General features: G+C 41.4%; 1 protein-coding gene across 4 annotated transcripts in view; it reads right to left on the bottom strand.

The window, feature by feature from the left end:
* The window catches only part of BMPER (BMP binding endothelial regulator), a 373,674-nt gene that overhangs the window by 177,480 nt on the left and 169,570 nt on the right, over positions 1 to 26,624 (bottom strand). For all 4 annotated transcript variants that reach the window (XM_061197906.1, XM_061197903.1, XM_061197904.1 and 1 more), the window contains exons 4-6: positions 15,717 to 15,799; positions 12,067 to 12,157; positions 7,608 to 7,690 (exon numbers count right to left, since the gene is read on the bottom strand). In XM_061197906.1, the coding sequence (XP_061053889.1) occupies positions 7,608 to 7,690; positions 12,067 to 12,157; positions 15,717 to 15,799 (257 nt within the window). The remainder of the gene's footprint in view (positions 1 to 7,607; positions 7,691 to 12,066; positions 12,158 to 15,716; positions 15,800 to 26,624) is intronic.

The following is a 26,624-nucleotide window of genomic DNA, read 5'->3' as shown; positions in this document are numbered from 1 at the left end:
TCCTGGGACTTTTAGGAGATGAAAGGGGTTCATCATGTGACAGACCTTGAAGAGAATAAAAGTAAGAGGAAAAAATTCCAAGGAATGATCTTTGCAAAGATACAATGAGATGAGATTTAATCCATGGAGCTTGTTTTTCTACCAACTCTCAATATCCATTCCAAACTTCACTCAAATTTCTAAATGTATCTGCTTCTTAGATGGACAGGAGAAAGCAACTGCTCAAAAGCAATTACACAGTTGCCCCTCTATTCTACTAGGAGGATGAACTTACACTCACAGAACCACTGAAACTCATGTCTAGCTGAACCCAACTCCTCTATATAATCTCCAAAGAGATTGATGCTTAAACTCCATCAGTGACTATTACAAGGAATAGACAGGCCCCACCAGATAAACATTTATTTCTATCCACCTTTGGAAGCGGAGGCACTGAGCCTGGCAACTATCACATTCTCTTTGTATAGTCATAATTTCTTGGCGAAGAGATGCACACTATAGATCACAGTGTCTCCATTCTCCAACTGATGTGAGGGTAACAGATACGTTTTCATCATTCACTGTGCCATCATTGTGACATATACTTAGGCTGAAGGCCCAAGGGTGGAATCTGGTATGAGCTTAAACTTGCTGAGACTTGTGAACTTCAGAGAAAGGAAGTGTAATTCACATTTGCATTGTATTAACATCCCTTGCACCAAAATTGGAGTTCTTTGTAGATGCTCACATCACCATTATTTCTCCCTCGAAATATCTGGTTGCTCTTCATTCCACAGATTCAAATGGCATGTCCCACTTTCAAATGTCTACAAACAACCATACATAGTATCTCAAAATGACACTGGTTGGTGGCAGGGAGAGGGTAGATGGGATAGGAATGACATGTGACTTTATACTCAGGCAGTTCAGGATTTCAATTCTTATTAACTTTTTGACCCCAGGCAAGCTATTAAAATTCTCAAATCTCAGTTTCTTTGTCAAAAAAATGGGGCTAATGCCATCTAGGTTACAGGACAATCTTGAAAATTAACATTAAAGCACTATATGTATCTGGCACAGAGTATACACTCAGTAAAAGTAGCTATTATTATCAGTAATTCCTCTATAAATAAATCATTTGCTGATCTCTTTTCAAACTGTGTGTTTTCCTAGAAATGCTCAAATGTCATACATGAAATTTCCTTTCCAACTTTTTCCCTATTAGGCTCATTTTTCAGATGGTGGCTCCCTATGTAGAAAAATAACTTTACAGGATGCTTCAACTATAAATTATATAAAGAAATAAGCATAAGGAACCTTAGAAACCACAAAAAATAAAGACATATATGAGGATTAAAGTTCAGGGTTTGGCCTGAAAATACATGAGACAAGGCTGAAACAGGATTTAAAATATACAACAGTTATTCCCAATCTTTTTAACATCAAAAAAATTAAGCCTCCTGTTGATTTCAGAAACTTACTGAAAGTACTCAACTAGTAACACAGATAACTCAACCAGACTCATGAAGGCTTTAGGACAAGCCTTGAAGCTCCCACCTCGTTAGTTTCCACCAATTCTAAACTAGTATATCATGAAAACTGCGCAATCCAAATCAAGTCCTTACATTAAAAACTCACCTTAATCCAGACCCCCACAAAGAACCTCAAAAATATCCTACCTTTGTCCTATTCCTTCCAAGATATTATTTTAAGGCTCCATCAAGGTAATCATCGATGACCACAGTAAGCAATAAAGTCAGCTTTGCCTTCTTTTGGTGCTATTTTCAAGAAGCAAGAATTTGACACCCCTATAACAAATAGCTGTACATTTATGGAGTCACCCTGAAGGGAATGGCATTACAGTAGACCTTCCAATAGAAGGCTGACAGAGAAATCACAATTGCTCAGATTCATCCTAACATAAAACCCCAAGATTCCGGACCTCATGGTCTAACCAAACGCAGTCAGAGCACCAGCCACTTTTCTAAGCAAGTTGGAGACCCCTCCTAGTGGCCAAGTGCTATCCAGCCCTTAAGTAAAAGCCTTTTTTTTTTCAATTGACTGTTCAAAACCAAGACCTTTTTGTCCTCAGAGTGATGGTACAACCACAGTGCAAAATGGAACACTGCAGCAATTACATCAATATTTCAGACTAGTTTTGCAAACTACTCTGAAGGTTTTTGGCCCACACTGCTTAGAAAAACTGCCCACATTGATCTAATTCACTCGATAATTGCTCAGTTCTCCAATTTATTGCCCAGATGTGGCCAAATTTCTCCCCATGGACAGGGAAGATATAATGACAGTCTATCACTAAAATGCGCCAAATTGCACAAATTACCAAAAGTAAGGCAGAGGCCGTGTGAGAGGATTCAGGCATGGAGGGTCCCAGGTTCCCATGTCAGAGGAGCAGTGGTGTGGCTGGTAACATGTAACTTGGATTGCCCCGGCATCATGTGACCACAGAAATGACAAGCTGTCCCACTGTGTCCTATTACAGGGAAGTACAATCTGAAGCTGGACAGACTGGAGCAGGGAGAGGTAGGACACATCTCCCCATATTTCAGGGCAAGGTCAACTCTGAGGGTAGAGAATTACAGTCTCTTTTCAAAGCTCTGCCACAGCGAGTGGCCCCGGTCACTGGCAGGTGCTTCCAGCCACTGCATCCTCCTGCTGCCATGAGGAGTGGGAATCTTTGAGGCTTAGACAACACTTTTCAAACGAGACATCCTCAGGGAAGTCATCCACATCCCGTACAAAGCAATTTATAATAAGTACTACAGCGGCTGAACATAAACCCATCTTCCCTTCAGAAATGGAAAAGACGAAATGTGCAGGGGGGAGATATCGTAGCAGAGGGGAGAGAGAGGCAGTGGGGAAAGAAAGGGCAATCAAAGTCAGCATTCATTCATTCCTGAATTCAGCAATTATTATGAAGATCCATTATGCACCAAGCACTGAAGATACAAAAGTTACCATTTTACCCTCACAGAGTTAAATAAAATCATCACACACAAAAATACGTAATTACAAATCATTTTAAATGTTTAGGAAGTAAAGTACGGGTTGCTCTAAAGGGTTCAGCAACAGGACCTGATCTGGTCTTGGGGGCCAGAACAAGCTTCTGGAAAGAAGGAATGTTTGAGCTTCCAAGTGCAGGATGAGCGGGCGTTACCTAGGTATGTGGCACCAGACGATGGAGCAAAAAGGAGAGGAGAAAGAAAAAGCAGCCTAGGTAAAGGCCGAGAGATATTAGACCAGGGCTCCTCAAACTTTATTTGTTAAAGGAATCTTCTAGAAATCTCCCTAAACTGTAGATTTCAATTCTGGGTCTGGGGTAGGGCCCAAGCTTCTGCATTTCCAACAAGCTCTCAGGTGAGGCCAACACTGCTGGTTGGGTGCACGCTTTGTGGAGCAAGGATCCGGAAGATCTGCCCAGGCGCCAGAACAGAGAGAACGAGGGAGGGTCAGTGATGGGGCCAGAGAGTTTGGCAGAGGTCGGACCACACCAGGCTGTGCAGAGCCTCTTAAGGAATCAGGTCTAAGAGGAACGGGAACCATGACGATCTGCATTTCCTTTGTTCTCTCCAAATAACCTTGCTAGGAGTTTCATTTTCCCTGGGAGACAGCACTTTGCAGTATCTAAAGCGTAAGTGAGAGCAAAGGTGTTTATGGACTTCAGGGGTTCTAAGAGCCAATAAAGTACAGCTCCTTCATCACAGACAGCCCATTAACAAGCCATGTTTATTAGTAAAAACCCTCAGAACTGAATACGCCTTTGTCAGCAAAAGTGATCTTGGCCGGTTAATTTGGCTGGTTTTGCAGACTGAGGACTTGCCACTCTTTTTAGAGTGTCCTATGCCTCTGTGGGCTTCCCTGCCTTCAGTAAGCGATTTCCAAGGATGCGGAGCCCAAAGGGTTCTTAAAATAGTTTGGTGAAAGAGAACACAGACACCTCTCGTTGGCACTTTGGTCTTTAGCCTTACAAGCCTGAAGACGTTGGCTTTTCCAGAAATGTCTGTGCCAACTGCCACCAGCCTGTTCCCTGAAAATCTGATGAACAAAGGCACAGAGAACTGTTTGCTGTTCAGTTAGGCAGGTCATAAAAGCTCAAGCTTAAACGAGGTAGAAGCAGCCGAGTGCTTTTAACCAATTGCTCGATATACTTCATAAACTATTCTTTGCTTCTGCCATAGGAAAAAAGCATCGTCTTTCTTTTTAAAATTAACGCAGGACTCATTCACACTGAACACATGACATGAGGAATGCACTCTGCTATGACTCAGACAACTCTAAGGAACAGCTAAAGGAACTCAAGTGTTTGCCACCCTGCCTAGTACCAGCTCTACAGAGAATTAATTCTCTTGACTCTGTCATTATTTATAATAGGTAAATGGGGATGATACAGTTTAACAAGTGATAGTGAAGCACCGCATTTTCTATGTGAATCATGATGTTACTCTCCCCTAAAAATCAGAGAAGCTCTGCTTCTGTAATGGGTAAGAGCGAGTGGTTGTGAAATCCTCTCCAGATAATCTCCAAACATTAGCATGTTCTGAACTGTCTGGAATGCTGTATATACTATCCTGACGTAAAGCAAGGATGTAAAGTCATGTGTAAGGCATTTGTTCCATCATCCAAGGAATCCATCTCAATCAGATGAAGTGTCTTTCTGGTGGTCTGCCTGTGTCACCACATCCCAAAAACATGGGTAGACAGATTTTCACAAATTTAGAGAGTGTAACAAAGGGGGCTAGAGGTACAATACAATTTTCATGGTGTATATAACATCTACTTGAGAGGGGGTTCATCCATCAGAGATGGGTAATATACACTAGAGATGCTTTACACATCATGACTCCATGGGGTATGCTCCAAGGCAAACAGTAATCTAATGAGAATGGGCTCTCTATCTAACAATAACTATTCTCCCAGGCAAGAAGGGCAAGAAGGAGCTGGCCAGCTTTAAAGGGCAGAATTGTCACAGTTTGGAAGGAAAGAGATTACTGGTTTTAGGGTACTCCATCACAAGATAGAGATACGAAAGCAAGCGAAGAGCGCTAGCTAGCATCACTGAGCGCCCACAGTGCTGAGCACAGAGGTGGGCAAGATGAGCGTAAGAAGACGTGCCTCCCTCCCTGATGGAGTACACAGTCTAACGCAGAACAGGAAAATAATCCAGTAACCGTGCTACAACGGGGCAAGTGCTCACCTGGAAGTGTGTGTGCGTGTGTGCTGTGTGTGCATGTGTGTGCCTGTGAGGGAAAGATGGCAGGTAAGCCAGCCAGTGAGAGCCCTGAGCCTCAGGAATACAAGTGAGAAAACAGTTGCTGCTTCTGCCTGGAGGGATGGAGTGGTCAGGGAGTTGCTATGGGTGGTGATAACTGACTTTGAAAGGCCAAGCACTGACCAGGTGAAGGAGGAAAAGAAAGGGATTCCACACAGGGGCAGTGGCATGAGCAAAGAAAAGGAGGCATAAGAAAGTAATGGGTTCAGGGAAAAGCTAGTGATCCAGTGTTCTAAAGATGTGCGGAAGAATACCTACACGGGTACGTGTATGTACGTATATACATTCACATTCAGAGATATAAAAATACTGATGTCTGTGTATGTACCTATACACATTCATATTCAGAGATATAAAAATACTGGTGTCCGTGTTTGTACGCACATATATGTACCCGTATACATACACATATATGTTGTAGCCCACTGTTGCTACCCACCCACCTCCTCACACCCTCACGCACTCCGAGCCTCACAGGGCCAGAGCCAGACCACACGTTTGCAATATTGCCTTCTAAACAAACATCTGCTCAGTTGTCACTCTCAGGACAGGGCCATTTGCTGCTAAAACGTTATCTCTTTTATGAGTGTACTACATCAAAAGATCGCAAAATAAAAGCATATTAAAAACCAATTTATTTTAATAACAAGCTGCAAAAAAGAAAGCTTATGCCTCAAATTTTTGTATTCACAAAAAGAAAAACTGCTCTTATGACCCTCCCGATACCCAAGCCAACTCACAGATGTCCTGTCCCCAAGCAAGAGCTCCACGGTCCCTTCTCCTTGTGCTAGTAACTCACAGACTGACGTCAGGGACACAGTCAACGCCATTAGCTGCCCCTTACATGCTGAGGGTGGCAACGTGGAGAACTAGAAAGAATAGAGGATTAGGAATATAGGAATGTAGGAGATTAGAATATAGGGATATAGAAAATAATGTAGAATATAGGTCTGGAGGAACTCACGAAGCAGGAAAGCTTGGGCAAGCAACTCACATCTTTGGATTTTTCTTTCTTCAGTTGAAAATGAAAGCAGGACTTGCTGGGGCCTGAATTTGGCCCTCCAGTGTGTTTCGATCAGCACGCAGTGTGTTTAAAAACACATGGAATCTGAATGCCTTGAGTGCATTTGAGTATGTGACTATAGATAGATACAGATATAGATATAAATATCCTCTCTCTCTTTCCCTCCCCTCCTTGTTTTCCTCCTTCCCCCTGCAAAAACCATCACCCTTGGTCATGTTTACTTTAATGTGGACTCTCTAGGTTGTGTATGCATATGTGCTACAGGATGGGGGAAATATTTTGGAAAAGACATGTAGAGAAATGACAAATACTATGATTTATGATGATCCACATATGATTCTGCTTTGGTGAAATTAGGATGCTGAAGTTCCCCATGTATTTTTTTAATATTCTGAGATGAGTACTGTATGTTCTTTATTACAAAAGATTAAAAGCTTAAAAAATATATGGTTGTACTAACTCCCTACTGTAAATAACTTGGAGCAGCGGTTTAAGACTAGATTCCCTATCATCACCATTACCACCATCACCACCAATGAGTTTACTCCAAATTTAAAAGACATTAATAAAAAAGATCTCTTTAAAATTATAAAATTAAAAGTATTACACCAAATTCCTTTTTGCATTCCTAAGCACTCTGAAGATATCCTTAGCATGTGAATTACAAATCAACAATGCCTAGAAAGGCAAGTCTATGGTTTTGTCTCACTAATCCTTTCTCCACCCTGAATCCATGGTTTAGAGGCATTTCCTTCTGTCCGTTCCCCTCAACATAATTGACCAATCCTCAGATCAGCTTCTCTCCGAAGCAAGCTGCATTTATCTCCATCTGCTTCCCATTTGACTGCACTAAAGAACTCAACAGCTGCCTAAGCAAGAAGCTTCTCGGGCCCAAGAACAGAGAATCCATGTCTTCCCAAAGAAGAATGTAGGTGGAGGGAATCAGCCTCTCTCCCTCACTCTTTAGACCAGTGGTTGTCAATCAGTTTTCCAAGACACACGTGGCAATGTCAGCAGACATTGTTGCTTGTCCCAGCTGAGGGGCTGAGTGCTCCTAAAATCCAATGGTAGAGGCCAGGGATGCTGCTAAACGTCCTACAATGCGCAGGACAGCTGCCACCACAAAGGACTACCCAGCCCAGAATGTTAACACCGCCAAGGCTGAGAAACCCGCCTTAGAGTGATGAGCTTTTCCCTTGGCTCCACATCAGGAGGGAGAGGAGGAGAGACCATAAGGAGACTTAGTGCTGCTCTTGGTGAGTCCCAGCCACAATTAACCAGAAGGAACGCCCTTGGAACATTCAGGGCAGTACTTACAACACAGGAACACTTGGTACATTTGTCTCCTTCTGGCTGAAATTCCTCCCCTTCTCGGTACTGCACCCCCTCAAACACACAGCCTAGAAAGCAAAGAAGAATTTCGATTTAGGGCAGCAGCCTTGATTCAGCTTGACACTATCCTTCTATCCACTGTGCATCCATCCCCACCTTCACCCCCGCCTAGCACAGTGTCCTCTTCAACCAGAGAGCAAGACTGCTTCATGGTAAAATGATAGGCAGATAGATAGATAGATAGATAGGTAGACAGATAGATAGATATAATATAGATATACAATTTTATATATATATATATATGGAATACAAAAGATTGACATGGGTCCAAAAACCCAAAGATACTAGAAAGCAAGTAAGACACTGGAAGCCAGGTCAGCCTAAGCAGCATCAGTGCAGGGTTCTGAGCCCTGCAGAGTCTGAGGAGCTCACCGGGACAACCCCAACCACAGCCAGGGAACCAAATTCCAGAGGGATCAGAAGAGGCAAAGAGAAGGTCAAGCAACAGAAGTCATGGTTGAGCTAAGGAGCAAATGACACGAATAGCTGCCACTTGGAGAATACCCAGAAGTGCCCCCAGCCTCTACCAGACCCTTCACACCCCTGATCTCACTCCGTCTTCAGTGAGCCTAAAGCACAGACTCTTACCACTGTCCCCATAGACGAGGAAAACATGGCCTAGAGAGAGAAACAACTCACTCAGCTGGGCAGGTGGCAGAGCTGGGACGCGAACTCAGCTCTGACCCACTGGCTGTACCGTACAGAGGGTCAGGCACCAAGACAAGAAAGGACAGAGGCAAGGCTGGAGGTGCCACACAGGTTCTCAGTCCCACTCTATGTGCTGTTAAAGGGCCTATGATGCCCCCACTAAGTTTGGCTAAATATAGGACCAAAAGCCCAGGAGGTGCCTCCTATTCAGAAAGATGACCAGGTCCCTGCTGTATTCTCAAGTGATCTCACAGATGACTGGAAGCACGGGCTGGCCAGCAACCCTGTGTCACCTGGGCCATGGGAGGACCGTCAGCTAATGGCAAATCCACTTCCCTCAGGACTGTCCTCACAAGGTACTTTGCCAGAATAGCTGAGGTCACTTTCCACATAGTAGACAGTGCTGGAAGCAGCACTTCCAATGGGTGAAACTCAGCAAAGGGGGCTCTTGTGAAAGACTGACTCATGTCCCTGAGAGTAGGTGTTCAAGGCCTGCCCACTGAAGTCATCAACAGAACCCACCAAACTCTCAAAGCAGCTGGTTACTGACAAAGGGAACATCTGAACATATGAGCATTGCCCATAACCACCCGACCTGGCCACTGGACCTATTCATTTTAAAGCTAGATATGGAGCCCTTTGTTCAACTGAAAGACACGGGGACAAATGCTACTGAAGCTGAATGGCTGAGTGAACTGTGGCTTTAAGGTCTTTCTGATGCCCACACCCAGAGCCAGTCATCAGCCACCTCCTGCTGTTCCCTTTGATGCAGGGAGACTTGGTAAGCTTGGGACCCTCCCAGTGGCTCTATCTCAGCACCGTTAATAATGGCAGGTGCCCAGTCGTCTCTTTTCAAAGGACACTTCCAACAAAGGGTCTCCAATGCTTTCATATATGTTTGCACCACTGGTTCTGTCATACGGATTGCCAGACAGGTTAACTGCACAATCTACATTTGACAATTTAAATAAGGAAATTTTAAATGAAAATTGCACGCAAACTGTTCCCAGCACGACCCAACCTCCTTGAGCAAAGAGTCAGATGAAAAGGAAGGAGCAGGCAACCAAAAATGCCCTGAAATCTGTTTCAGGGAGAAACTGACCACAAGCTGTATGTGTTTGTCATTATGTGGAATACCATTCCGTGATCAGTGACAGATGCCAGTCCTTCTGAATTACAAGGATAATACCCCAAGGCTTCACTTAACTATCCCTATCTAGACTTGGCTGAAGGCTCCTTCCCAAGACACAGGATAATGCATCCTGGATGTGGCCTCTTCTGAGTCTTCTGATTTGCATCCCAAAGGTTGGCCTTTGAAATTAAGGAGAGAGAGTAAAGTTGATTCTTGACCCCATAACCAAGGGCACAGTGCCTGCCCAGGTGTCAGGGGGCTGGTGTGTAGCACTGGCAAGCTAACTTTTAAAGATCTGCCTCCTAGGGCATCTGGACCCAAGTTGCAAAATTATCACAGTGTGAGGATAGGGGGAGGTAGTGCAGTATGGGGGCCAAGAAAGAAAAGGGGCCAGACCCCAAGCCCACCTTTAGCCCTTACTCACTCCTGGGCGTTGGGCAGGTACTTATCCTCACGGAGTCAAATTTCTTCCTGGATGAACTACAGACAGTACCTCATCCCTCACTGGGATGGTGGTGGGGACTTAGCATTATAATATATGCAATCACGGAGCTCAGCCTTTCCTTCCTGGGAACTCAACTCAAAAACAAAGTGAGAGGACTTCCCTGGTGGCGCAGTGGATAAGAATCCGCCTGCCAATGCAGGGCACACAGGTTTGAGCCCTGGTCCGGGAAGATCCCACATGCCGCGGAGCAACTAAGCCCGTGCGCCACAACTACTGAGCCTGCGCTCTAGAGCCCGTGAGCCACAATTACTGAGCCTGAGTGCCACAACTACTGAAGCCCGCGCGCCTACAGCCCGTGCTCCACAACGAAGAGAAGCCACCGCAATGAGAAGACCGCGCAACGCAACAAAGAGTAGCCCCCGCTCACCGCAGCTAGAGAAAGCTCCCACGCAGCAATGAAGACCCAACACAGCCAAAAAAAATAAAATAAATTTAAAAAAAAAAACAAAAAAAAACAAAGTGAGAGAAGCAACTGCTCAAATATGATAACTTCAACTGCTGAAATAAATTCACTCTGCTGTTTGTATATGCACACTTTCAAAGGCAGACTAAAAATATGACTATCTCCTAAGTGAGAAGGAATGTTATATATGCCAAGTTGATTCTATATCAATAAAGCAACAGTCTACTCAACAGAACTGAATTAATATTTAAGAGCTTCGATACCTTTTAAATCTCTAGGGCATAAAAAATTTGCTCTGTTATCAATCTCAAGTTTGGCTGTGTACAGTAATTTTCTGGGAGGCCTGAGTGTCGCCCTCAGAGATTCTGATGGAATTGGTCTGGGAGGCAGCCTGGGCATCAAGATTTATTTTTTAAAACTTCCCAGGTGATTTTCATGTGCAGACTAGAGTATTAGTGAGCTAACCTAATAAAGATCCCTTAGGCAATTTTAGAGGATGGTTACATGATGTAAAGCATTCAGTGCATTCAGAGGGGAAAAGTACTCAAGCAAACTCTGTTTGATAGATACAAAATAAGTGAATTATGGAAAGAATTATTTTACTTTCAACTGGTTTCTGGCCTTCACATAAGCTTATCCAATAATACAAGCTTCACACAAATCCCAGTGTGAAAAGGAAGTTTGGCTCAATAAAGACTGTCCAGGGAACTCAGAAAGGTTAGAAGTAGTGGAAAGAGACTGTCCTTATTGTCATTCAAAGATGAGGGAAGGCTGGACTCTGGAAGGGCCCCGGTCTGCGCACATGGCAGAGTGTGCGGAGGGGAAGGGACCAAGAGCTCATCTTCGCAAAGCATCCCATGGCGATGCCTTCACCAATTCCCGGGAAGGTTCGCAGTACAGAAGGCCCTTTGGAGATCAACTTCAAAAGCAAAGAGAAGTAGTTGTGAGTATGGCCTCCAGTGAGGAAAAGCACTCGGAGTAAAACCCAAAATGCAGAACATCTGTTGAAGAGCATGGGCCAGAGGCTTAAGGGATCAGAAAAAAATCTCTCACCTCAAAATCCCCAGGCTGGTACCTAAGGGCAAGAAAAGATGCAGGAGGCCTTTGTAATCCTGTTCAGAAAAGTAAGAGGAAACACTCCACCCACTGGAAAGGAAAGATCCCTTTGCTGTCAGCTAGGCCGTGGGACCCTCTAAAAAGACAGTGGGTCCCACTCACTGCACCACGCAGAAAACTGAGACCAGCAAAGCCCTAAGCTAAATCCTCTTAGGGACACAGCTCTAGGTGTTCAGAAAACATCTGGTCACCTCATCACCAAGGCAAGCTCTGGCCAAGGTATTGCAATATGAAGCAGTAAAAAAGACATTTCTGGAAGCAAGCGAAAGCCACAGCCTTTCCTTCCAAAATAAGCGTTACCTGTGGCCCTGTGGAGTGGAAAGCAGGCCTCCGGAGCCTGAAGCATCCTTGCCAAGACCTACAGCACGTTGCAGTCATCCCGGACACGCCAGAGTCCAACCGGACATTTCTATGAAAAGGAGTTTGCTCTCCTAACCCATTAGGTACACAGACGTAAAGTGAGAAAAATTCCAGTCAGGAGTGGGGAAAATCATGCATTCCTGTGAGAACCCAGAGGGCTTTCAACAGTGTTGTATTGTACCAGGGAGCCTCGCCGCCTTCCCCTTCCTGAGAATGTTACCTGGACACGTGGGGCAGCACTTTCCCAGATGCTTGGAAGGGTTTTTACAATGAACGACACATCGCACCTCAGACTCTGTGACAACGCCTTCCTGAAAAACAGAACGCCGCAAGGAAAGTCAGCCCAGAATTCCCATTGAGGACTTACGCACTTTTGGAAAGTAACCAACTTAGTAGGAGAAGAATTCAAACACAAAAAGTGCAAAGGTGGGATGGGTGTCAGGTCCAGAGGTATATGGCACAAATGAGGTCTGATGGCCCCAGCTCGCCCCATCTCAAAGTACAAATCCTGTACCTGTTCTCTTCCCTGTCCTAGTTCTTTCTCTTTGACTCTAATTTCCTTTCTTTCTTCCTCCCTCCCTCTCTCTCTCTCTTTTTCTTTCTTTCTTTCTTCCTTCCTTCCTTCCTTTCCTTTCTTTCTTTCTTTCTCTTCCTTCCTTCCTTCCTTCCTTCCTTCCTTCCTTCCCTTCCTTCCTTCCTTTCTCTCTCTTTCTTTTAAATCTAGTATTTAAAACCTCCATGCTGTCAGTCAGTAGCTAACAGAGTCTAGCTGTTCATTCACAATTGTTTTAAGTTTTCAACACTTACTATATTTTCTGTAATTGTTATTGCACTTTAAGCCATTAATTATAAGGCACAGAGTACAAACAATATTCCAGACTGGCATCTGGAGACCTAAATCCTCACCACCCTTCCAGGAATAACTACACACCAGCTCTGCAATCTTAGAAACTTCTCTGGGCCTCGCAGACAGTGTGGCTGTCAGTCATCAAATGAAGAGATTAGATAAAACTATTTTAACGTTCATATTATGTTCTGTCAAAATAGATACTTTCGGTCTTAATAATGAAATCAAGGGACTCATTTGCAAACTGATCTTGGGACTCTAGTATTTTAATGTTGATTGAAACATTTTTTAAATTAATTTTCAGAGTTGGTCTTTGAAGGATTTTTCTCTATATTCTCTACCCATTTTATAAAATGGATTTGTATGTTTGTTTGTTTAATTTTGTTTTCAGGGGAGTGGTAATGAAAGCTAAAAAACTATGTAACAGTTTGACAACTAGATAATTTTCTTCATCGTTTCTGCTACCATATCATCTCAATCCAACAAGGAAGGTTATATCCTAACTGCCTTCATATCTGTCAGACCTGAGGCTTCCACTACCAGGGGAATTTATTGTGGTCTATATCACATTTGCGAAGGAAAAAAATGCCAAAATACCAGCAACATATAACATCAAAAAAGGAACTGGGCTTTAGTTATGTAACTGAAGCAATGCAAAAAGCCCAGGATCAATTTCCCTTTAGTATCTGCAATCCAGATGTTGGATTCAGGTTACTTCCCAGCATGAATTTCCTGTCTCTGATCTTCAAATTTTCCTCTTCCAGTAAGACACTAAAAGTGGAAAATAAAGGTAAATTTTCCACCATCAGAACTCCTTCAGTACGAAGACATAAGAAATAAGCTAGAATTCAACTCAAATGGAAATAAAACAGATCATTAGACTAGCTGTTATCTGTCTGGTATCTAGTTGTACCCAGTACTTGTAGGCTCAACCAGAAGTGTTTTAAATGACAGTGTTGCTTATTCTTACGACCACCCTATGAGGTAGTACTATCTCATTTTGTGGGGGATGAAAGGGTGGTCTAGAGAGGTTAAGTAACAAGTTATGTGAATGGCAACGCCCATATTTTACTCACTACACTATACTCTCTCTTCTGTTACTGATTCTACGCCCTGAGAAGAGAAGATCTTGGAGACAGAGGTTGCAATTGTGTCATTGTGCAGAGGAGCATCTTAAAGGAAGACTTCCCTGATGGGTACCAGTAAACGGTTGTCTCCTGCATTCATAGATGAGGTCTCCTTCCCTAAAGAAGGAAGAAAGTAAGCAAGAGTGGGAAGGTACCAGCTGAGCAGAGGAGCAGCTTTTTGTAACTACCTTAACAGAAGTTTGCTTTTATGGTTACTGAGTGAAATAATATTTTTAAACTAGCTAACAGGGTGTAGGCAAAGTATTATAAAAGGAGAAAAATTAAAAGGCAAAGTTCATTCTTGGTAGCTAACGTCCCCTTTCTGCGCTCCATTCTATAGTTCAGCATTTCCTGACTCCCAGGGATGTTGGTCTTTAAGATCTCTTCCAGTAATAATTCGATATTCCTGCATCATTCTCTCTGGCCGCTGGTGAATGGCTAGTGACCAAAGCCGATATTCACAACGGATGAAGGCTTGATGTGTTATTCAGTCAACAGAATATTCCCACCCAGATAATAGTTTCCATTTAATCTAAACAAAGCCTTCATCCAAAGGCAGCAAAATTCACCACTGGTCCATGCAACTTGAAGATTGTCAAGACCTGTGACTACTGTATAAAAATGTTACACTACACACCAAAAGGCATGCAACTGTCTTGTTTAAAAGACAGTGTAACCATGGCTTTCGGAGTGTCCCTCTCAAAGACTGGAAATCACATCGGTCAAGAGGCAGGGTGGGGATGGGGTGGTGCAAATTTTAGAATGAATGTGGGCTTTTCATGTTATTAAAAGTCATTGCTGTCATTATTTTGTTCCATAAAGCTGATTGCATGTATAACCCAGAGTAAAAATTCAACAAATATTTATTGAGTCAATTAATCTATTATTCATATCTGTTCTAACTACCGCTTATTTTCATAAATAATTTAGATTACTACATAAATAAACTGAACATTTAACTGAACAAGTAACTGAAGATCTTATGAATGAACATGCCCACTGTGGGCTTATGCAAAGAACATGATTACATAAAATTCAGATTTCAATAAACTAAATGTCAATATACTTGCGATAAGATCAGAGAGAAATATGCATTATCTTACTAACCTTGGTTCTCCCTTAAATGCAAAAGTATATCCTTGAACAGTGAAATAAGACTGGGGGAAAATGATTTAACAGCATCTTCTCTACAGAGAAAATTTTTAAAATTATGTCAAAATTAGATGAGCATTTTTTTAACAAAGTATTTCTTTAAAGAAAAGGAATTCGAAAATTTCAATTCTTCATTTCCCCTTTGGTTTATCTTGCCTGTTTAAGACCTGTAACGATTAGACCCACAGGGAAACAGTGCTCTTTTCAGAGTTCAGCAAGCACCAGGCACAGTGGGCTCCCTAGGACCCGAACTGGTGGTTCTTAAATTTGTTGCATTGAAATCATTGAGGTTACAATGTACTAATTACTTGATTTAACACAGTCTGCAGATTGGCTCCAGCTCAAAATGTTTCTAAATCAAAAATAGGGAAACATATATCCTCTAACAATACCTCTTTCTGCTAATAAGAATTCCGTGTTTTGCAAAGCTGACTCACAGGAAGACATGAATTTTCCCCAAGGACATATGCATCTTCTCAGAGTTTTTCCAGGCACAGTTTAACAATGGTGAACAATTCTGCTGTGTGTTTCTGGAAGCAAGTCCCAGCAATATCTATCCTGTAACTGTCTTGTTATGGTGACTGTCACGATGAATTTGGACAAGGATACAGTTGGTTTTTCATTTGTTTCTCATTTTTGTTTTGCTTTTTTCTTTGGAGTTTTGTTCTGTGATGTCTGAAAAGGGTTTCTGGAGAAGACTTTATGGATTTCTTGTCACTGGAGAGTAAAACAGGTGGACTTTACCTGGCACTGGCGCAGGACACAGGGTTCAGCAGGACTCTGCCATTTGAAGGAGCTGTTATAGGTACTTCCTTCATAGGTACAACCTAGACGAAACACAGAAGCAGGAAGAAAGGCCAAGAATGAATGTGGGTTTCCTTTATCTTTGAAGCAAAAGAAGTTATGTCTTCTAAGCCAGAACTAGCGATCATAGGAACCACCATGCTCCTTGGCTATTTTCCTCCAAACACAACTAAGACTTCTGAATATCCACCTAGGTTTCGCTTACATTAATTCTTTGACTACTGAAAAGACTAACCTCACAGACTATATTTTCAAATGGAAAACCACTGATTGATGAACTCTCCTGGCCAAAATGCATAACCTCGTGACTTTATTTATGCCTAGTTAAGTATGAGGAGGACCAGGGCTCAAAACACCACTGTGAAAGGGGATTTTACACAAGACTACATAAACTTAAGATTGCTGAAGGTCAAGAGGGAAATGTAAAACATGGTAAGAAATAAAAGCAAAAAATTAAAATATAGGAAATGATTGCAAAATTCTATACCCATCTAAGACTCCTGACAAGCTACTGTCTTCAACAGATGAAACCTTCCAAGCCTTGCCTCCAAGCTCTAAGAGCTATGATTTCATATTTCACTTTGATTTTACTTTTACGTATGAACTAGATTAAGGAAATCTGAAACTAACAATATATGGATTATCACATGTTAATTCACTAGCCAAAACAGAAGTCATGCTCATTCATTGGCAAAAACAGAAGTCAAAGGCCAGAGATTCTCAAAAAAGGAAACAAGTTTAAGTCTCTGTAGAAAGAGCCAAAGAAATAATGATGCAAGGATCACAACCTAGATCTTGAATTAGTTTGCCCAAATAACACCCTCCACCTTGTGAGTTACGTTTTCGGGGAAGATGCACCTGGCTATGCCACTAGTAACTGCACAATAGATTATTAGGAGCACACCAGGCAAATGGGATTTACCAATTATAGTCCAACTGCTTAGCCCAAAGAGTACAGCAGCAGGAACACACACATGGGATAATGCAGAAATAAAAGGGCCTGCCCCTCTGTACCAGTGATTGACTTCTGCCAAGCCAATCAACCTCAATTCACATCAGTTTTTCTTGTCCAAGATACAAAGAGGAGACTCACCTCCTTCTCTGAATTCTTTTAGACACTGCAGTGGTAATAAAAAAACAAAACAAAACAAAACAAAAAAACAACCTCAATACATACAAACAGAAAAATAAAGGACTTAAGATTTCAATAGTTGTTTTCATAAACTTGGAACCATGATTTGAACTCCCAGAGAATTATGAATGACTGAAAAGAGCTCAGTAACACTCTTCTCTCTAGTTCCTACAAATCAAATTACTAAAGTACACAGCTGATTGGAACCATATTAGGGAAATGCTTTCACTCTATATTTTTTAATTTCCTTTGCATGAAGTGTTACAGCGATAAAATGTTCAACCACAGGAACGCCTAGCACACTACAAATACTTATGCCAAACCCAGAATGAACACAGTAAATTTTCAACAATGAAAACAAGTATAAAATAATTTGGGCTAGCATAAATCTTACGGAACAAACACACTTACAAAAGACGTGCCATGCGCATGTCTGATCCACTACCACAGACTCACTCGGATAATAAATAACTTGTTCCGAGAGATGGAGGTGGGGAAATCAGAGGACCAAATCCAATTCATGTTAAGTCCAAGTAAATATGAAATGCCTGCCAAGTCTGCCAGTGGAGTTTCCAAATATGTTATATATTTTCATCCTCTGGATTAAAAAAAAAACTGAAAGAAAGAGTGATTTTTATGCTGCTAATAGGGCAGGCAAAGAGCTTACCTTTTTTACTTTGAAGGAGGAAGTGCACTACAAGCCCATATAGACCAGGCAGGAACTGCAGGCCAAGAGACTGTTCCCAGACAATGCCAGGCCATGTGCAAAGGGCTCCCAGGAGTAGGACAGACCTCTCTGGATTATTCCACCCAAAATGGGGTAAAAGGTATTGGCACCAGTGGTCCACAATGCAGGGAACCCAGCAATGGTTTCTGCTTCAAATAACTCAACTGGAAGGCTGGCTCCTCCACCACAGTTTAACATATAAAGACCCAGGTCAAATTATGATGAGCTTCATTGCTTAACTGCCCTTGTTGACATGTCAGTCTACCACACCTGAGTCCATATAATAGATTTTCCCAAATGTCGGATGAGTCTGAATGAATGAGTAGACTCAAAAATATAGGCGTTAACCTCTTTCAAAAGTATAATCCATACCTTACCTACCCTCAACAGCATTGATTGGTTTTGGAGACTCCAATAGACAAAGCATCCTAGTAGATTTCATATGTAAGGGATTCTTGGGAATAAGATAATTTTAGAAAGGACATTTTCACTGCTCTTTGGGTTCATGTTCTAAGATAAACATGTCATCTTAATGCAAGACACTAACATGAGCTATGTGAAGACTCACATATACACACAATCAAAGGGAACCTCAGATTTACTCCAGACTTACTTCTTATTCTCTGTAAGGCAAATTTCTTTATAATAAAATCTATTTACCACCAATTTTATGCTGCTAATAGGGCAGACAGGCAACATCTTGTCCCTCTTTTCACTGAAACTCCAGAGGAGGAATATATTAAATAACTATTATTGGCCAGGGTAGAAAAAGAGGCAAAGCAAATTTTCCATCATACATTGAGGCAGTGTTTCTCAAACCACCTCTAGTGAAAGGTTTGTTTTGCTTTTGTTTTTCCAATCCAATGTGGGCCAATACTTTCATAAAATATAATAGGACTTCCCTGGTGGTGCAGTGGTTAAGAATCCACCTGCCAATGCACGGTACACGGGTTTGATCCCTGGTCTGGGAAGATCCTACATGCCTAGGAGCAACTAAGCCTGTGCGCCACAACTACTGAGCCTGAGCTCTAGAGCCCGCGAGCCACAACTACTGAGCCTGCATGCCACAACTACTGAAGCCCACATGCCTAGAGCCCGTGCTCTGCAACAAGAGAAGCCACCACAATGAGAAGCCCGCGCACCACAACAAAGAGTAGCCCCCACTCGCCGCAACTAGAGAAAGCCCGCATGCAGCAACGAAGATCCAACACAGCCAAAAATACATAAATAAATTTATAAAATAATAAAAATAATAATAGATTACTATAAAAATTAAATTTAAAAGATTAAGGCAAAATATAAGTTTTTATTATTATATGTAAGAGGTATAGAATTACTTTGTAGAATCATGATAAACATTTCTGGTTGCTTACTCTCCGATTCTGTACTTTTCTCATTGTAGACCGGCATCGTCGTTTCTGGACCATTGGTGACCTGCAGAGCACATTTTGGGTTGCACTGCATTGAGGGATGTGTCATGGGGTGGAGGAGCAACCCAAAGAAACAATCAAAAGATTTCAATCTTAGATAGTTAGAACTAGAAGCAAACTTGCAGATAATCTACTTTCTCTCTTTCATTTACATGTAAGAAAATTTGCGCAAAAAAGATTAAAGTGGCTTACTCAAAGTCAGAAGGCATTTGGTGTGAAACTAACACTAGAACCTGGTCCTGTATGAAATCCACATTTTCACATACAGGTCTAAACTGGCAGAATTATTTGGACTCTTTCTAATTCATAATATCCTTTGCACTGAGGACTTAATGGCCCAGGGGAAAAAAAAAATCAACTCTGTCCTTATAAAATTAAATGATAGCAGATCCAGGAACTAAATGAAAAAGTGGGTAAGCTGGGCAGGCAGGGAAATGGTTAGGCAACCAGTAAAGTCACTTTTCCTTTTTCTTTAAATATTTTTAAATAAACTTTCGACAAGGGAATTTATAAACATTCATTAGTTTTCTTCTGGTGATAAAAAGCTTTTTAGATTCCATGAGCATCATGAAAACCATCCATACTGTAGCAGGAAGAAGTGGTTATTTTCTGGTTAAATCACTGTAATATATTTAAACCAGTAGCTCTCAATCTAGAGTGGTTTTGCCTTCCCCTCCAATTCCCCACCCAGAGGACTTTTTGTAATGTTGGGAGATATTTTCAGATGTCACAGGTTGGGGATAAAGGTGCTACATGTCTCTAGTGCACAGAGGCCAGGGGTGCTGCTAAACACTCCACAATGCGCAACAAAGAATCAACCAGCTCACAACGTCAACTGTGCCAAGGCTGGGAAACCTTGATCTAAACCATCATATGTAGCCACAAATGGTTCTTCTTTACAAAACTAAAATAATATAAAAACAAGCCTAAACTAGCTACAACGTCACTTGTACATTTATTTCAGCTTTTTATATTAAATATTTTCAGGGTGGGGAAGAATTTCAGAGCACTTTTTTTAAACACACACTCTCTTGCAGAGACGCTTGGCCTAGTCAACTAGTCAATTCGGAAAACAACGTGGCAATGTAAACAGGAAGCACACAAATAAATTGAATCCACAATCAAGCAATAAAACTCACTTTTCCTATTAGCTGTGACCTTTTTCAGCAGCCACATTATGCCAAGGGAGACAGAATACTACACATTTTCATCATTCTGTTGTTAAAATAGCTGTTAAAAATCATCAGGACCATAAAAAAAAATAGCATTGGCCATCTAATGAGCCTTAGCCCCACCCAGTCTCACCCTTCTAGTCTTAATCCTCTCTTTTTTCAAGTTAACATTTAGCCTAAGAGCAGAGAACTGCATCTTATCGTTACCAATAACTTAACCCCTGGCACCCAAGGGCCTCACAACATGGCCCCAACGTACCTTTCCAGTGTTTTCCCTTCATTCCTGCAACTCCATCTAGGTCCCTGGGGTTATCCACCTTTCCCTGATCTTAATGAACTCGAATGCTTCTTTAAATAGGTTCAAGTTCTTCAACCAAGGCTATCCGGCTTCTGCCTCTATCATCCCACTGAAACGTCACTCTCTTGGGCTGCAGCTGCCTACACGTGCCCAATCCAAGGGGACACTCAACCCTTATCTTATAAGACTTCTCTGTGGCAAGCTGACCACATTTTCCTTTTTCCATCACCCCCTCCCCACCCCGCTCCCTCCCCCCCGCCACTTGCCAGATGTTCTCTTCCAATTAGCTTTCCATTCCCTCCACTCCTGCCTCAGCTAAGCTGCTGGTTGTTCCTCACCTGGACTATTACAACAGGCTCACTGCTTCTGGCTGGGACAGGGTCCTTTTTCAGGCATCCTCCTGTACTGCTACCAGTGTGCGCTCTTTCAAATCCAGGTCTTATTACCTCATTCACACACTTGAACTCTGTCAATGACTGATGGTTCTCAACCCAGCTGAAGTGTATACTGGTACCTATCCCCAAGCTCTCTTCTCTAGACCAGTAGGATCAGAGTCTCTGGTAGTAGGAAGTGGAAGAGGAATCTAATGTGCAGCCAGGATTGAAAACCACTCAACTTTACTATAAAATTCAAACTTCTTAGCATATACAACTCTCAGGTCTGGCCTTGACTCACTTATTTATTCTCTTTGCTGCTGCTCCCAAACTCCCCACACTGCAGACATGCTGCACTTAGAATTCTCCCAAATATGGCTGGATAATCTCATCCTATGATTTCGCAAATGCTGGTCCCTTCTTGAAAAACCCAGATCTCCTCCATTCCCTCCATCTCCATCATCCCCACAAGGGCACAAAGGTCACCCAGGCTCTCCTTCTTTGCCTGGCTAACTCCTCTTTCAAGACTCAACTCAAGATCACAGCCTCTAGGAAGCCTTCCTGGAAACTTCCCCACTGAGAGTGTGCTCTTGTCCTCCTTCTCCAAGAAGACTTGTCCTTTCAAACACCTATTCTAGGTCATTTACAATACTTTGTGTGTAGCAAATACTTAATCAATGTTTCATTTCATTAGTAATAAATAGTAAGCACCCATATTTGCAGCTATTCCTGCAAACACAGGGAAAAAGAAATGCAGAAAGGATGACATTCCTTGGACGTCCTGTCTTCTCTTTTGGCAGGTAGACTAGTTCAATTCACTATTCCACCTCCAGAAACAGCAAAGTGTTCCTGGAGCAACTCAGATGCCAAAGTCTGTCTCTTCTAACACCGACCCCCATCCGCAGTCCCCCATGGACCAGGCCAGCTAGGGCTGAACACAATGAAGGAAAGTCCTTGAGCATACCAGCACCTACTGACCCTCAGAAATGAGAAACATATCAACACCTTCTCAGTCCCCTCTTCCCATACTGTGCACACCTCATTTTAAGTTAATTTTCAGGAGGGTGCCTTTTCTTTCCAAAATCAACTTTGATGCTCCAAGTTACTGGTTTATTTTTGTCTTGTTTTATGGGGGGTGGGGGGGAGTAGCATGCAAACTGCCATATTTATTTAAATGAAACCAACCGTATGGTCTTGAAATCAGTTCATGCCACATGGTACAGGGAAGCAGAGAAGACAGGTCTGCCATTCTTTACTGTTTCTGGGCCACCTGATCAGGCAGCCCCACCCCCTAGACTTGGTCAATAAGCCCCAAATTACCCCAGCCCAATACAATTTTTCAATGAACCATTTTTCGGACACTGTTCTCCAGGAATATACGGAAGTATAATCAAAAGGGATAAACATAAAACCTGACTAGCCATTCTAGGGCTTAAGTTATGTCCTTAGGAGTGCATTTAAAACAGGCTTTTATTACTCTTCAAGGCTGTACCTACCGTGAATCCTGCAGGCAATTTTGCTTATTTTTAGCTAATGGGAGTTTTATAGTCAAACCATTTCCTCAATCCCAAGAGAAAGACTCAGACCCACAAACTGAGTTCTTAAAGAGTGGCGTATGCCCCCTGGACACAACACTCTTTTCCATAGCTTTTTTGTTTTGTTTTCCAATTATGAATTAACCATATGATTGAAATGAAATAATCAACAATAGAAAAAGAAGTGGTGGAAAGCTATTTAACCTAATTTTTGATGCTTTTGTGAATAAAATCCTACATACACAGAAATATCAGATGAGTACAGGTGACTTGTAAATTCAACTCACTTCACCAGTATAAAGGAACACACAAGCTCCATGTGACTTACTTGGGTTTCTAACCTATGTGTTTATTGAGGACTATAAAGTGATGAAACTGTGGCTCACAGGACCAGTCTCATGACTTTACAGTATTGTAATACATACAATATCTGGCATTGATGTTAAGGTAATAGAACAGATTCTATAAGCCAGAAATAAATTAGGCTTCTATTCGATAAAATATGCTTTCAAACTTTTAATATAATTAATTCAATAAAGGAAATATGTAATTCATTAAGGACAAAAATGCTTGCAACAACTTTTTAATATGAGCCACATCACCCATCATCCCTGCATTTGATCTGGTCTTACCATAAACACTTCTTAATTTAGGAGTGCTCCTACCTCTAGGCTGAATCAGTATTGCAGCAGCCATACTACCCCCAGCACCCCATTGTCAAATAGCCAACACCCATTGCTTCTCACCAGGCAAAGAAGAAAGAACTATGTTGAGCTCATACTGAGCAAAAACAGAAAAAGAAGAAAAACCTGGAGAGACTGTCCTGTGAAGTCATAAGCTTGGTTTTCCAATGTGGGCAGGAAAATGTCACTAGAAGTCATTTCCAAAGATGAATTCCAGGGACTTCCCTGGTGGCACAGTGGTTAAGAATACACCTGCCAATGCAGGGGACACGGGTTCAAGCCCTGGTCCGGGAAGATCCCACATGCCGCGGAGCACCTAAGCCCCTGCTCCACAACTAGTGAGCCCGCGAGCCACAACTATGGAAGCCTGCATGCCCAGAGCCCATGCTCCGCAACAAGAGAAGCCACCACAATGAGAAGCCTGTGCACCGCAACGAAGAGTAGCCCCCACTCGCTGCAACTAGACAAAGCCTGCGCGCAGCAACAAAGACCCAACGCATATAACATATATGTATATGTATAGCTGATTCACTTTGTTATAAAGCAGAAACTAACACACCATTGTAAAGCAATTATACTCCAATAAAGATGTTTAAAAAAAAAGATCCAACGCAGCCAAAAATAAATAAATTTATTTTTTTTAAAAAGATGAACTCCAAAAATATTTTCAGAAATATTATGTAAATAACCTTCCAACAGAAGAAAAGGAGAAAATTTAAATCACTGCATAATTATTTTAGGTGAGGCATTGTACTTGGAATTTTCACATGTAATTTAATTTTATTTTTATAAAAAGCACTCTAGGGCAGAAAACACTTTACCCCTAGTTTTTAAAATGAGGATCTAAGTTCAGAAAAGCTAAACTACTCTGTCCAGGTCACACACCCACTCTTTTTATCTTACTCTAAAATCCACATTCCATTCATTCACTGGGTCCTGCCAGGCACATGGGAGAAGCTCAGAAAGTAGTAGCTTCAAAAACAAAAAGAGTAGAAATGATGTCCCTGGGCAGGATAACGTGCTGCCTTTCACTTGCTAAATTACATGATACTTTAACATCATGTTCCAGAGATGTCTTAAAACCAGTATTATAAAGTAAAATGCAGCTTTTGCAGCTGAAGAGGCAAGACCCGATTCTATGGATTTACATTTACTCTGTTCTAAATGCCTTTACCTTCGGCTATGAACCATGCTATGCCTCAGGCCTTCTGACATCATGAAGCAACAAATAACGAGGGATCAAAAGATCAAATTCAAACATCTCAGGTCAGATTCACGCATTTTTCAAAACAGGAACATGTTTCACAGTATGGGGTGCACAGGAGCAGCTTAAGAAAATAAAATTTATTTGAAGACAGCAAAACAACCAACAATCTCATAGGATAAATTATGGCAGCCACAGATAAGAAATCACAAATGGAATCCTCAGTTTCCTGAACGTAATTTCAAAGACATCAGTGAAAATCTCTTTGACGAGCATAAAGAAGAAATGAAAATATATACAACACACATACAAAATGCCATTTGCGTGACTAATGTAGTGCCCTGCATCATTTTTACACTTTGGGAAGCATACCACACAGATGCAACCTTTATGGTTCATTAGATAGGATGTTTAGGGCTCACTGTAAAAAAATTGTCAGATCTTACCACCTCCCTTTTTCTCTTTTATATTTTGAAATAATTATAGATTCACAGGAAGGTACAAAAAATATACAGGGAGGTTCCACATACCCTTCACCCAGCCTCCCCCAGTGTTAACATCTTGCATGACCATAGTACAATATCAGAATCAGGAAACACATTGGTTGACACTGGTGTGGTCCACTGAGCTCATTCAGATTTTACTGATTTTACATGCACTCATTTGTGTGTGTGTGTTTGTGTGTGTGTGTGTGTAGTTCTATTCAGTTGAATCACATGTTTAAATTTGTGTAACCAATCAATATACAGAAGTGTACTATCACAAGTCCCTCTCAAGCTATTCATTTATAACTACAGTCACTCCGCTTACCGCTTCCATCTCTAAGCCCTGACAACCACTAACCAGCTCTCCATCTGTGTAATTTTGTTATTCAAGAATTTTATATAAATGGAATCATACAGTATGTAGCCTTTTGAGATTGGCTCTTTTCTCTCAGAATAGTTCTTTTGAGATCCATCCAAGTAGTTGCATGGATCAATAGTTTGTTCCTTTTTATTGTTGAGTAGAATTCCATGGTATGGATGTACCCCAGTTTGTTTAAACACTCACCCACTGAAGGACATCTGGGTAGCTTCCAATTTTTTGCCTATTACAATTAAAGCTGCTGTGAACATTTGTGTACAGGATTTTGAGTGAACACGGGTTTTCATTTTACTGGGATAAATAGCCAAGAGTGTAATTGCTGAGTTATATGGTAAGTAAATATTTAGTTCTACAAGAAACTACCATACTGATTTCCAGAGTGGCTGAACCATTTAACATTTTCACCAGCAATATATGAGATTTTCCACATCTTCACCAGTATTTGGTGTTATCATGCTATACATAATATATATATATATATATATTTTTTTTTTTTGCCATTTTGATAAGTGAGTAATGATATCACACTGTGGTTTTTATTTGCATTTTCCTGATGGCTAATGATGTTGAATATATTTTCATGAGCTTTATTGCCACCTGCATATACTATTTGATGAAATATCTCCAATTTTCTAATTAGATCTTTTCCTAATTAGATCTTTTGTTCTCTTCACAAGGTCTTCCACAAGGCAATTTTTTTTTATTTTGATGAAGTTCAATTTATCAATTTTTCCTTTTTATGGGAAGTGCTTTTGGTGTCAAATGTAAAAACTCTTTTTGCCCAACCCTAAATCTCAAAGATTTTCTCCTACAGGCTTTTTATACACATTTTATAGTTTTACATTTCACATTTAAGTCCATGATCAATTTTCAGTTAATTTTTGTATAATCTATGAAGTTTATATCATGTTTCTTTTTTGCCTATTTTTTGTCTAATTCTTCCAGCACCGTATGTTGGAAAGGTTAGCCTTCTTCCATTGAATTGCCTTGGCACCTTTGTCAAAAATCAGTTGGGCATACTTGTAGGAGTCTATTTCTGGGTTCTTAATCCTTTTCCATTGATCTTTGTGTCTATTCTTCCACCAACACCACACTGTCTTTATTACTGTAGCTACACTATAAGTCTTGAAATTGGGTAGACTGATCCTTCCCACTTTACTCTTGTTTTACAGAAATTGTTTTAGTTATTCTAGGTTCTTTGCCTTTTTATATAAATTTAAAAATAAGCTTCTCTATGTCTACCAAACCAAACCCCTGCTGGGCATACCCCTTTTTATACCATTTGAGAAGTATTTACATGGGAAAATCAGGCTTGATGCACCCATCATCCAGGAGCCTCTCCCGCTGCAGGATGAAGCCTGCTGATGTTTGCCTAGTACATTTTTGGGAAGCATTTGTCAAAGAGCAGTCCAAGGACGAAGGGCATCCC

This window comes from Eubalaena glacialis, chromosome 8 (genome assembly GCF_028564815.1).
Source record: "Eubalaena glacialis isolate mEubGla1 chromosome 8, mEubGla1.1.hap2.+ XY, whole genome shotgun sequence".
NCBI classification, from domain to species: Eukaryota; Metazoa; Chordata; class Mammalia; order Artiodactyla; family Balaenidae; genus Eubalaena; species Eubalaena glacialis.
Note: the sequence above shows the minus strand (reverse complement) of the source record. Positions and strands in the feature narration are given on the sequence as shown.